Here is a 14,100-nt window from a genome sequence, read left to right on the forward strand (position 1 = left end):
TGAAAAATTCACGTTTTTTGCTTAAGACGTCCGGGAATACGAAAATACGCTACGCACGTCGCCGTTCAAAAAAATTACGTCACGTCGCGCAAAGTACGGCGGGTAATTCAAAAGGGAGCATGCGCAGTAGGTTCGGCGCGGGAGCGCGCCTAATTTAAATGGCACACGCCCCTTTGAATTACACGGGCTTACGCCGGCGTAGTTTTCATCGCAAGTGCTTTGTGAATCAGGCACTTGCGATGAAAACTTGCGGCGGTGTAATGTATCTACGATACGTTACGCCGCCACACTTCTACCTGAATCTGGCCCTATGCTCTTGTACAGTATGTATATGTTAATTTTTTTCTGCTTTACCATGCATATAAAATTGTGAGAAAGTTGTAAACTCTTTGGAGGTGAAAGTATTTTTTTAAGTTAAAAAGAATAATAATATTAATAATAAAGAATAATAACTGACCTTTTGCATTGCTTAAAACTTCACATGCCTGGCTTTCATCCAGAGAATCACAAAAACTGACATTCCCCAGATGCAAAAGACCTGATAAAATCTGTCATAAAATGGAACAATACAGATAAGGTGTTAGCCAGATTACCAAGAAAACAGATCTTATTTTACACTTTTATGGCTGTTTTTCTTGTATTTATCACCTATTATCAAGAATGCAGTAGTAGAAGAAGAAACAGTTTTGGAAGAAGCACCCAAACAAACTCTAGGACTATGGCAAGAAGATCTCCAGGAATCTCCGCTGGATACCCAATGAAAGAGGATGATAATTGGCCAAACACCTCCTCAATTCATATGTTGGCTGCCACTGCCAACATACTTCTGAAAATACTGCATGTGCCTGTTTATGGTATCACTGGTTCTGAAGTAACTGACCCGTAACTGACCCGAAACAGGCATGCGTGCAATAAGGGAACTCAGAAGTTCTGACCTACGTACTTATTCATGGTCAGATGCACAAATGGACACATTTATTTTAACTCAAAAAAATTAGCCATACAGGCCAAGCAAATTCGTTTCATAGATTAAAAGGGCGAAACCTGACTGCTTGCTATTGAAAACAGCTGAAGATTTTACTTTTATTTTTAATATATTAGGTCAAAGTAATAAAGCGAAGAAATCAGCATGACAGACAGACCAGTTACATTTTTACAAGGTGGCCAATAATAGCAGCTCACAAATCTCTGATAATAGGTTTACTTATATTTTGTCCCCATTTGATTTACAGAAGGAGATTTGGCGGATTAAAACAAAGTAAAGCATTGGATTAAAAAATAAGGGTCTACTTATTTTAAAAAAATTGGAATGGAGACATGATTTTTTTTTTATGCTGTGGCCTATTAAGGAATTTATCTAGACTTTTATTTGGTAATTAAAGTAGAACTAAAAGGAAAACATTCTTTTTAATTTTGGATTAAGTAAGAGAGAGTTATAACCCCTGTTAGGTTCTTTGCCATCTGTGTCCCATTTGGGAGATTTCCCTTCACATCCTGTCCCATAGCCAAAACAAAAAGTGAGAAGAAATTCCCCCTAAAATGAGGGAATCCCTGGTTGTCATCAGAACTAGTGTCCCCATTGGAACATTTTCCCTCTACTACGGTTCTGGGGGATTTTCTTAATTTTCACTTTGGGTGCAAACAGTAAACATGAAAAATAGAGAGGGTGGGTCTCCTTAACCACTTCCCGGCCGCCGCATGTAGATATACGTCGGCAGAATGGCACGTACAGGCAAATGGGCGTACAGGTACGTGCCTGCCTAGACGTGGGTCCAAACGGGACCCCCCTGCTACATGCGGCAGTCGGTTTCCCTCGGGGAGCGATCCGGGACGACGGCGCGGCTATTTGTTTATAGCCGCTCCGTCGCGATCGCTCCCCGGAGCTGAAGAACGGGGAGAGCCGTATGTAAACATGGCTTCCCCGTGCTTCACTGTGACGCTGCATCGATCGAGTCATCCCTTTTATAGGGAGACTCGATCGATGACGTCAGTCCTACAGCCACACCCCCCTACAGTTGTAAACACATACTAGGTGAACACTAAATCCTACAGTGCCCCCTGTGGTTAACTCCCAAACTGCAACTGTCATTTTCACAATAAACAATGCAATTTAAATGCATTTTTTGCTGTGAAAATGACAATGGTCCCAAAAATGTGTCAAAACTGTCCGAAGTGTCCGCCATAATGTCGCAGTCACGAAAAAAATCGCTGATCGCCGCCATTAGTAGTAAAAAAAAAAAAAATTATAAAAATGCAATAAAACTATCCCCTATTTTGTAAACGCTATAAATTTTGCGCAAACCAATCGATAAACGCTTATTGCGATTTTTTTTTACCAAAAATAGGTAGAAGAATACGTATCGGCCTAAACTGAGAAAAAAAAATGTATATATGTTTTTGGGGGATATTTATTATAGCAAAAAGTAAAAAATATTGCATTTTTTTTCAAAATTGTCGCTCTATTTTTGTTTATAGCGCAACAAATAAAAACCGCAGAGGTGATCAAATACCACCAAAAGAAAGCTCTATTTGTGGGGGGAAAAGGACGCCAATTTTGTTTGGGAGCCACGTCGCATGACTGCGCAATTGTCTGTTAAAGCGACGCAGTGCCGAATTGTAAAAACCCCTTGGGTCATGTAGCAACATATTGGTCCGGTCCTTAAGTGGTTAACAGGAGCAAGGAGTAAAGACAGCAATAGGAACCTGACTGGTGTTCGAATCCCTTCCTAATTTGTCTAAAAAATAAATAGATTTTGCCTATACTTTAGCATGTCAGAAGAGTCTGCTTTAAAGTGTATTTTATGTTAACATTTGCAAGCAAAGTGTGATAACACCTACTGTATATCTGTTGCATCTTCTCATTCACACAGCATAACTTAAAAAAAAAAATTCAAACTAAAATCCTACATAGCTTTTCTTCCTTCTATGTAATGTAAAAGGACTGTAATGATTACAACAACCCTGTCTGTACAGTGCTAAAAGATTTTCATTATCAGTTTTATAATAAATGTGCATACTGTCTATCCTAAAAAAGGGATAAAGATCTCAAGGCTTAGGTGTTACATTGTACGTCAATGTACTTTAAAAAAAAAAAAAAATCTGTCCCTGTCCCTGCTGGACCAGAATCTAGTCTTTTTGGCTTCCAAATGGGTGGACAACCACGGCTCAGGTTCCCCCTCCCATTTCTTCCCTATTTCTTTCTCTCCTTCCTTCCAATATCCCCCATCCCACCTCACTGGGACAGTTTCTTTTTCTGCTTTAGTAACATGCTATGAACACAAAAATGTTTACATGTACCCATTACTTGCCTATAATGCTGGTTATGGTATCTGTGCCATAAACCACTCTGTTTGATCTTTTTTGTAAGCAATTTAAAAACTGTGAATGTCTCTGTAATATTGTTTATTTAACCAATAAAAAAAAAAATATGATTGAACCATAAAAAAAAAAATCTGTCCCTCAAATTGTCCAAAAGGATGATAAATTTGTAAATGTTACTGGGGTATCATTACATGTGTTGCTTTGTACTACATATGCAAAGCACAGGTTCACTGGAAGGAGGCAGTGCTGTACTTTAAAGTAACTATTGTACTACTCAATCAAGTGACATATACACAAATCAGTCAGGCAGATGATCCTACCATCGCAATGGTCGTTTACTTATACTCAAACACAAGCATATCCATTTTAGTGTATTAATTCTAAAAAATAAAATAACATCAATTTGTGACAAAGGTGAAGATTATTGTAACTAACCTTAAATATGTTACTCTGCTTTGATGGATCAATACCCAAATGTGTCATTGCATCTTTAGTGATTTTAAAGCAATCCTCTAGATAAAAAGAGAGAGAAAAAAAAAAGGCAAATTCAGTAGAACTAAAAATCAGTTTTATGTAAACTTCCTAAGAACAAAAAAAAAAAAAATGCCAAGCTAAAACAAGACATCTCTTCTGCCTCTACCAAAGGCAGTTTGAGTGTTAACAGCAGTGGTTCTATATCTGCACATGCGGGCCCGGATTCATACACATCGGCGCATATTTATGCCTCCGTAGCGTATCTCAGATCTCTGATATGCTACGCCGACGCAGCGCAGAGAGGCCAGCACTGGATTCACAAAGCCAGTGCTGCCAAATCTGCACTGGGTTTCCTAGGCGTAAGCCGGCGTATGTGGAAGTGGGCGTGAGCCATGCAAATGAGGCGTGACCCCATGCAAATGCTGGGCTGAGTCTCAGACAGATACGTATAATGAACGGAGCATGCGCCGACCCGTGGACGCATCCCAGTACGCATGCTCAGAATCACATCGAAACAACTGCCTAAGATACGCCGGATCACTGCCTACGGCGTGAACGTAACCTACGCCTAGTCATATTCACGTCCAACGTAAAATACGTAAACTACGTAAAATACGACGGCTTATGTTACCTGGTCCATACCTTTGCATGGGTTGCGCCTCATATATGGGGAATAACTTTACGCCGGACGTACAACTTACGCAAACCGCGTATATTATGCGCCGGGCGCAAGTACGTTCGTGAATCGGCGTATTTCCCTCATTTGCATATTTGAATCTTAAATCAATGGGAGCGCCACATGCGTTTAGCGTAAATATGCGCCCACGATACGCCGGCGTAGGCAAGTTACGTCGGACGGAAGAAGCCTATTTTTAGGCGTATCTTGGTTTCTGGGTCGGCGCATAGATACGACGGCACACATTTGTACTTACGACCGCGTATCTTGAGATACGTCGGCGTAAGTGCTTTGTGAATCCGGGCCGTTGTGTATATTTACAGTACAGTATTTACCAATTATTGTCATGATACAACACTTCTTACAGCCGTAATATCCATTTTGCCAAGAGGCATCCAAAAAAAGTATCCACCTGAAAGTAAGGATGACTGTTCAAAACATTTCTGAACAGCTTGGACCACCATCCAGCTTATGGAAAGGCGCAAGTAGTGGCACAAAAAAAAAAAAAAAAAAAAAAGGGTTGGACTATGTCCTAATTAAATTTAAGAGGAAGGAAGAAGAAAGGTGACGACCTTAGGCAAAAATCAAGTAACGAGCTAGCAGAAAGACAGTGGGCACAATTCACTAAGCAATATTTTACCGCATCCGAGTATGCCGTAAAAATAACGCAAAACGTTCCACAACCAACTGCTCTTACCCTCAAGGTTCTTATCAGAATTTGGGAGCCAAGAGAACTGTGCATTTTCTGGGAGATCCCATTCATCTCTTTCATTTGCAGAAGCGCCTTTAAAAATCTGAAAAGAAACAAGTAATAACCAGATGTTACAAAATCACGATTTGGAAAACTCAAGAAGGAAAAGCAAATCAAAGAAATAAGATTCTAAATAGGAACTGAACAAAAAAAAAAAAAAGATCCTTAGACATTTAAGAACGTGTCTGTGCTGTGGATAGAATCCAAAGTTTAGCTCTTTTTTTTTTAGGAAAAAGTGGAAATATGAAACCAACACCTGGTAAGGTACTGCTAGCAATGTATATACTTTTCTATAAACCCAACCAATGGTTAATACCAATAATATTAAAAGAATACAATACATTCAAATATTTTGTTTATATATAGAACTTTAGGAAATAATTTTTGTTCATGACACACCTGATAAAATATATGGAAGTTTCTTTCTGAGGGAGTCTGATGAGCTACACGTGTCTTCTCAAGAAGGTAAGTCTGGATAGAAGCACCACTGATTTGCTGAGTTCTAATATTGAAAAAATGAAAAAAAAAAGGCAACTTTCTCAAACATAATGCTACTGATTTTAAATGTTAAGATACAAGAATGTAAATATTCTTCCCACTTCAGCTATTAAAAAAAAGTAATTAAACAAAACCAAACACATTGGGGTTGATTTACTAAAACTGGAGAGTGCCAAATCTGGTGCAGCTGTGCATAGTAGCCACTCAACTTCTAAATTCTGCTTGTTCAGTTAAAGGGGTTGTAAAAGGTCCACAGCGTCTCCCCGCAGGGATGTAGTCCTAAGTGAGGGGGCGAGCACGCTGACTAACCCCCAGCCTGAATGGCTCGGATGACGGGGGCAAGCTTACTGAGGAGAAACAGGAAGTGAGAAATATAGACATTTAACATGTCATTTAAAAAAACATTTAGAAGGGAAATCGAAGGAAAAGGTAAGTGAACCAACAATGCACTAGCTTAACTTTCCTGGCGGTAGGATTCCTTCAGAAAAAGGGTGCTGAAAGCGGTACCATTATTTGCAAGGAAATTTGGCGTTTTATATTGTAGGTCTGTAATTTTTAGAAATAACTCACTTAAATCTGACCAAACAAGAGTCTAATAGGCATCCCGGGTATGACATTTTTTTTAAAAACAAAATTATAAATTATAATATAATAAATAATTATAAATAATTATAACAAATAATAATATAATTATAATAAAAATTATTCAATAATGTAATCAAATCAAAATCACTGAAATTTGCTCAGTTGCAGAATTGTCGCTGTCATTATTATTATTTTTTTATGACGAATTTCCCCACAAATCGCTATCGCACAATTCTGCAAGGGATTATAATTTATTATCGCTGTTTTTTAGCTGCTCTAAAACTATTTTTGACATAAAGGGACACTTTTGGTTGCTATGGACAATCTACAGTTTGCAGGCAGAAAGAACAGTTTTTATTATATAAAAGAACATGTAGGACACTGCGCAGACCACTAGGGACAAGGGGGGGGGGGGTGTATTTTTTACATACAGTACTGTAATCTATAAGATTACAGTATACTGTATGTAATGTGTTTGTTTACGTTTTTGAATTTGGTGCCGTTCTCCGCTCCCGTGCGGCGTAACGTAGCAGGGAACGGAGATCGGCGGCACAGGAGGACCCTGTGTGAATCGAGCGAGGTCCCGTTCACTCACACAGCGCGGTGGCATCGCTGGATCCAGGGACAAGGTAAGTAAACAGTGCCTGTGGATCCAGTGAGGCAAGCCCGAGTCTGACACGGGGGGACCGATCGCAGCACAGAAATCTAACCCTGAGTCAGACTCGGGAATACCGCCAGGGGGGTTAAAGGAACCTATTTAGAAAATAAAAAAATCTAACTTTTACAACCCCTTTAACCTTTGACAATATAATCTGGAAGCAGATTGCAAAATCTGGTGCAGCTCTGCACAGAAACCAATCTCCAGTGTTAATAAATCAAGCCCATTGTCTATACTTGGGAGTTTTAGAAACCAATACATGTTGGGAGTCAAAATTAAGACTGCAATTTTGCAAAATGTTTCTTATAAAAAAAAAACATTTACACTAGAATGAACATGACCAGCACTGAATGTTCCACATTAAGATGCACAAAGAAATGTCAGATATAAGGTATAGGGCTTAGAGGCTGTTATTCCTGGAGCAATTATCTTTAACGTTTTTCTTTCCAACTACCAAAGAAAATTAAAGTGGCTGGTTCTTCTATCTGGGAAGACCAACAGCACAAAAAACGGTTTTGTGTAAAATGATGAGGTGTGGCCACCAACCTCTACATACAATGGTTGGTGTAGGGTAGGGTGTGGACAATTACATTAAACTGTTCCTGTTGTCACGATACATTCTTTAAAAACATTCAAGCACCTGCTCCACCATCACTTGTTTCAGTTTGCTATGAATGTTTTGGCTTTTCCCGATGCACTTTACAAGTAATAGCTTCAGGTTTGCAGGGATATGGCCACTGAGGTAAGGTAGATTTACACTCCACCCCCAACTTTTCATTTCCCCTTTATGCTCCTTTAAAATGTGTGTAATAATAAATTTTGTATTCTACAGATTTAGGGTATGAAAATGACCAATGAACATAGGGCCAGATCCACAGCCAGGCGGCGCAGCGGAACGTAACCACAAAGCACTTACCTTGAAATTTGCGGCGGTGTATCCTAAATCCGTCCGGCGCAAGGCGGGCCAATTCAAATGGGGCGAGTCGTACTGCGTACTGCGCATGCTCCTGACGCTATTTTCCCGACGTGCTTTGCGTTACGTTGCGCCGAGTTTTGTGAATCGCGACGTGTAAAAAAAAAAAAAATTAAAAAAAAAATAAAAAAAAAAATTTGACAGCGACGTGGGAAAGAAGGGTATACTTTTACATGGTGTACTAAGTTTACACTTTGTAAAAGCAGCCCTAATTTTGCGACGGCAAACTAACACTTACGGAGACTTAACGAAGGGAAAAAGCTTTGTGGATCTCCGTAAGTGCTAATTTGCATACCCGACGCTGGATTACGACGAGAAATGCCCCCAGCGGCGGCCGCGGTACTGCATCCTAAGATCCGACAGTGTAAAACTATTACACCTGTCGGATCTTCTGCCTAGCTATGCGTAACGGATTCTGTGGATCAGTCGCATAGATAGAAACAGGGATACGACGGCGTATCAGCAGATACGCCGTCGTATCCCTTTTGTGGATCTGGCCCATAGTGTATGCTCGGGTGTAAATATTTAAAGCAACCTATTTTGTTCTTTTGCCTTTTAAAATGAATGTGCTACTTAGTATGGAAACACAACTTGCATTAAAAAAGTTATAAATTGCTACTACACAAGATTTAGATGACTGCAATAGTTGCACAGAGCAGCTCTGAACCTCCTCTTCTCAGGTGTCCCACGGGCGCTCTTGGCCCCTCCTCTCTTCAGTGGGCCCCCACAGGAAGCCATTTCTTACACGGGCTCAACAGCATGTTCGCTCCCAAGCCGCATTGCGTGCATTTTTTGACACAGTGGGGCTTGGCCCCACCACAGGATTTGAATGACGGCCTCCTGTGTCATTTGTCAGAAGAGAAAGAGAGGGTAGCACGGCTACCGGGGAGGACAGCGCCAGATTGAGTGGTGTCAGGTAAGTGGGCTAGAGGGAGATGCACAGATAGATAAAAGCTTTTTAACCTTAATGCAGAGAATGCATTAAAGTGGAGTTCCACCCATTTTTTTGTTTGTCTGTGCTGCATGCTCTAATCTCATAGTGTTCAGAATGGACAATTTGTATTTAATTTGTTGCTTGTAAATACCTTTATTTTGTAGTCCTTCATTACTTCCTCCTCCTTATTTGCCTAGGCTATTTGCAAGGGTTTCTGGGATAGGCATCATGTTTCCCAGTAGTCCTTGCAAACCTGACTGAAACCTATTACATTGCTTGTGCACTGAGCATGTGCGAGATATGCAAAGCTGAAATCCAGGAAGTCATACAGTCTGGCTTCATGATGTCCACACTTAAGATGGCCACGGTCTATTTCTAGATTATAAACTATTTCTAGATTATAAATCTAAATGCTGTGACAACCTAACAAAACGGACCTTAGTTTACAGACTAACTTTACTAGAATACATTAAGCTTGTGTATTACAGGGGTATTTATATTTAAAAAGTGAAATTGTGGGTGGAACTCCCCTTTAAGGTAAAAAACATAATTGTTTTTGCCTTTACAATCACCACAATCACTGGTAGATCTTCTGCCTATGTAATGATTTTAGCTTAACTCCATCTTTCCAAATTCCTTTTCTACAGGTTATGCCTCTGCCCAACTACTCTGCGCTCTGGTTTGCCTGCCAGCAATTACCAAACACATAGTGAACACCGCTCAGATAATTCGTTAAATAATTGATGGCTGTGGGTGCTCACCTTGGCTCGCCATTGTGCATAAAAATTAAAGAAGAAAGGGAATGGTGGCACACCACAGACAGTGTCAGATTCTTGAAAGTCATTTGTCACCAAGCCAGATATAAACACAAAAACAGGTTGACGCGTTTCACACAAGTATCTCGTGCTTACTCAGTAAGCAAGCCAAAGGGTCAGGACCTGAAAGTGTCACATACTGAAGAGTAAATGCTGACCTTAGGTGACTCAGCGGGCTGAACTGAAAAAAAATGTATGTATTTCTCCATCCACACAAGCTAGGTGGTTGGAGGAATCCTCCCCTGCTGTGCCATTGTATTCTGACAGGGAAGCTCCGCCTCTGTCAGAACACAATGACCAGTGACTGCAGCTGATGATCAAAGCTTTTCCCAACATTCCCATTTGATAGAAGTTGATAATTACCAAGAAAGGATTTTGTACAATGTATTAAATAAGTTTCAGTTAGCATGTTCAATACTTTTTCCCTGTGCCGTTCCATTTTATTACACATAACTTAATGTCCAATTTGTTTTGGTTTCTTTGTATGCGTGAATTGAATGGGTTTTTACCAATATGTGGTGAAAATTTCATGACACTAGCACCTTTAGAAATATATTTACTCAGAAAAATGGTGACAGGTTCAATACTTATTTTACCCGCGGTATATGGTATTCTAGGATTCATTTGAAATAGTAAATATTGGATATTTCTTTTTAAAAAGTGATAAATACATTTTCCTATGAAAACATTAAAAGTTAAAAACCAAAACACAATTAAAAGGGTAAGCTTACCTTTAATAAAAAATTATAAATGCACACATTTTTGAAGGTTAAAACTACATTTATTTATTTTTTTTCTACACGGGCCTGCAAAGTATTGCACTATGATCCACTGATCATGGGTACAAGGTCAGGCTCCTGCAAGCTTTCCCACCAGCTTTCTGGCCGTACCTCTATACAAGCATTTTGTTTGAAAGCTGGAGGGAGTGTGAATGAATTATGAGCGTGCTGATCAACACGCTCATAGTCCACTGAAACTACAAATCCATCTACCACGGTAGCAGATGGGACTTGAAGTTTCTTCATTCAGAGATCACAGAAGGGGGGTGAAAGGGGTGCTGAACTTGTTAAAGTGATTGTAAAGTCTTGTTTTTTTTTTTTTTTTGCCTAAAAATAACAAAAATGTCATACTTGCCTGCTATGTGTAGTGGCTTTGCACAGTTCAGCCCGGATCCTCCTCTTCTCCCTCTTCGGCACTCCTGGCCCCTCCCTCCTGTTGAGTGCCCCCACAGCAAACAACTTGCTATGGGGGCACCTGAGCCGAGCCGCAGCTCCCTGTGTCCATTCAGACAAGGAGCCGCGGCCTGGCACCGAGACCCCTCTCTATCCTCATTGGTTCACTGACTTTGATTGATAGCCATGGGAGTCAAAAGGCACCCGCTGTAGGTCTCAGCCAATCAGGAGGGAGAGTCCCAGGCAGCTGACTCTTTCGAGAAACATCACTGGATTGAGATGTGCTTAGGGGGGCTGCTTCACACAAAAGGCCTTTTATCTTAATGCATAGTATGCATTAAGATACAAAAACATTCTACCACTTTAATCCTCATGCACTTTGAGCGTTTGCTCAGCTCCCCTGAATGCCTTTTCTCCTGCTAGGAGAAAAGAAAAAAAAAAAAAGGCCTAAAGCCACATTTTGCAATCGCATTTAGTGGTCAAGCACATTTTTCTGCTCAAATGCTCCTCACTCCTGAACGTGCTGGTGATGGGGGGGGGGGGGGTTTAAGGCTGTAGACGCTCCTCCCCTAATATTGCTATAAAAGCCTATGTGTGCATGGCTACATAAGCTAACTTAGAAGTGCTTTTACAGGCTGAAGAAAAAATAAAAAGCCAAACGCCTATATAAGAGGTGTGTTTTTTTTACTTATTTATTTCAGCCTTATGTGCATGAGCCCTCACATGTAACACCCTAAATATGGGTGCAACATATCACATGCCTAAAAGGTGAAATTATCCTTTAGCACAAAAAAATATGAGATCATACATTTACCTGCTTAACTGTAGTTGAATGTATTTTCCAAATCGGCTACTGTTGTTGTTTCTTAAAGTGCAGGCATTACCTGGACATAAGTGATAGGAGACAGGTAATTTTTGTATTTTTTTTTCACTGTAAATATAATCTCAATAATATGCTACAAGTGGCATTAGGAGGTTCAGATAATATTGTGAAGTCTTTACTGTGCAGCCAACTAGAATGTGTTGCTTATTTGGGAAGTATTTTTTTTTTTTTTTATTTGCTATTTTTTTTTTTTTTTCACATGAACGTGGAGTTACCCTTTAATAATTGCTGCATCATCCCAATGTGGAAATCAAGTTAATTCTGCAATCGTAATTAAAATGTTTGTTCAGACACATGCAGTATCTGCAGTACATTAGGGTAACATTAACATAAAAAAACATATTAAATTGAGTAAAAAAAAAATGATATATAGATAGATTAGATTATATATATATATATATAAATAAAAAGATAAGAACATTTACCAAATGCTTCCATAAGTGGATTAGAATCAAGAACTCTGCTTTCTATTCTCTCCACTGTCTGACTGGACCACTGTGAATTACTAGCAGCCACTGTAGCATAAAACTTCATTAGGCAACGTGAGGTCCATGTCTAAAAAGAGAGAAGCATCTGTTTATTCAAACTAAAATATCACAAAGAATCAGAAGTAACATATGTTTTTTTATTAAAACATTTTTTTTTTTGCAATGGGCCAATTTAACCGCTTTCCTCCTGGCCACTGTATATAAAAAGTCAGGCGGGACAAGCGTCATTCTGGGAGAACATACCGGTACACCCTCACAGAAACACGCCTTGATCTGTGAGCAGATCATCTTTTGTGGTACTGTGCCTGTGTTTGGCCCTGGTACCACGTGATTGCTCTGTCCAATCACATGTCCAGTAGTAAACAATGGCTTTCATTTACAGTGCCATTGCTTACAACTGTGATCTTTGTGATTCATCACTGTAATCACATAGCACAGGGCCAACCACAGCAGCTCTGTACCATGAAATAGCTGTGGCCAATCATGACTATCACAATATTAAACAATGGAATCATGAATGGATGCCAAACACAGTTGGAATGATTGCTTATAACAGTAATGATCACTGTTTACACTGTATAAGCAATCAGAGTAAAACAAATAAAAATCCTGATTACCCCCCAGAGCAGTACAGTGTCACTACGGTCACCAGTAGTGTCAGTAAGGTTAACATTGTACTTCTGCAGTGATGATCCTATACAATGGCTGACTGTTTTGATATCACTGTATGTCAGGGTCACTAGCCATTGTCTGATCACCAGACCAGTGCTGGCAGTCAGTATCCCTAATCACTGCCACACCAGTTCCGATGTCCCCGATGATTGCCACACCAGTCATATTGTCCCTGTCATCAGAACAGCGTATGGCCAGTAACAATGTTCCTCATCACCACCACACCAGTCGCTGCAACACCACACCAGTGTAAGCGAGCACTGTTGTCCCTTATTGTCGCCACACTAGTCCCAGTGTCACCCAGACCAGTGTAAATCAGCAGCAGTGTTCCCAATTGTTGCCACACTAGTCCCCAGTGTCAGCAGACCAGAGTAAGCCAGCAACAGTGTTCCTGATTGCTGCCACACTAGTGCAGTGTTGCCTCTGCCTGCATTAACCCTGGCCTGTTTATTGACCATGTTTCTGCCTGTGGGACTAGACTGATCTTTTGCCTGTTTGCTGTCCATGTCTCTGCCCGCAGCCTGAACTGACCCATCTGCAGGTCTGACTATGTTCCTGCAAGACACCAGTCCCAGCCATTCCCTGTTGATAACTGCATTCCTGAAACCACAGGAACACCTTTGTTCCTTTTTTCTTTAGCCTCCTGTACTTGTGAACATGAAATTCCTGGGGGCAGCCATGTACCAGTAGGCTAGGCTTGCTTGGCTTATAGGAACTGGGCCTGCTATAGACAATGCTACACTAAGCTATATTCCCTGATCACTCATATGGAAGCTACCATTACAGTACATTATTTTTCATACAATTGGCTGATTTGCGTGATACACAAGATACAGTGGGCTCTATTCACAAAACCAGTCGGACAGGGGAATGTTTGGTCAATTTTTTTTTTTTTGGGGGGGGGATAGCGTAGGGATACTCATTCACATGGGGGGGCTGGATATGGGGGGCCCTTCTTAAGTTAGGTTTCAATAAGCACCCCACCCGCAGACCCTCATAACCACCAGCCAGGGTTGTGGTGAAGAGGCCCCTGTCCCCATCAACAAAAGAGGTCATTTGGGGGATATTTGTACCGTTCTGGTATTTTATAGCCTTAAAAAAATTAGATATGTAGTCATTACATCAGGAGATATATATATATATATATATATATATATATATATATATATATATATATATATTACACACACATTATATACA

At 40.2% G+C, this 14,100-nt stretch overlaps 1 protein-coding gene across 2 annotated transcripts in view; it reads right to left on the reverse strand.

Annotated features, from left to right (window-relative positions):
- The window catches only part of MYO19 (myosin XIX), a 108,171-nt gene that overhangs the window by 44,826 nt on the left and 49,245 nt on the right, over positions 1–14,100 (reverse strand). For both annotated transcript variants that reach the window (XM_040337881.1, XM_040337882.1), the window contains exons 5-10: positions 12,166–12,295; positions 11,672–11,741; positions 5,622–5,724; positions 5,169–5,265; positions 3,757–3,833; positions 458–548 (exon numbers count right to left, since the gene is read on the reverse strand). In XM_040337881.1, coding sequence (XP_040193815.1) covers positions 458–548; positions 3,757–3,833; positions 5,169–5,265; positions 5,622–5,724; positions 11,672–11,741; positions 12,166–12,295 — 568 coding nt within the window. The remainder of the gene's footprint in view (positions 1–457; positions 549–3,756; positions 3,834–5,168; positions 5,266–5,621; positions 5,725–11,671; positions 11,742–12,165; positions 12,296–14,100) is intronic.

The sequence above is a fragment of the Rana temporaria genome, chromosome 2, assembly GCF_905171775.1.
Source record: "Rana temporaria chromosome 2, aRanTem1.1, whole genome shotgun sequence".
NCBI classification, from domain to species: domain Eukaryota; kingdom Metazoa; phylum Chordata; class Amphibia; order Anura; family Ranidae; genus Rana; species Rana temporaria.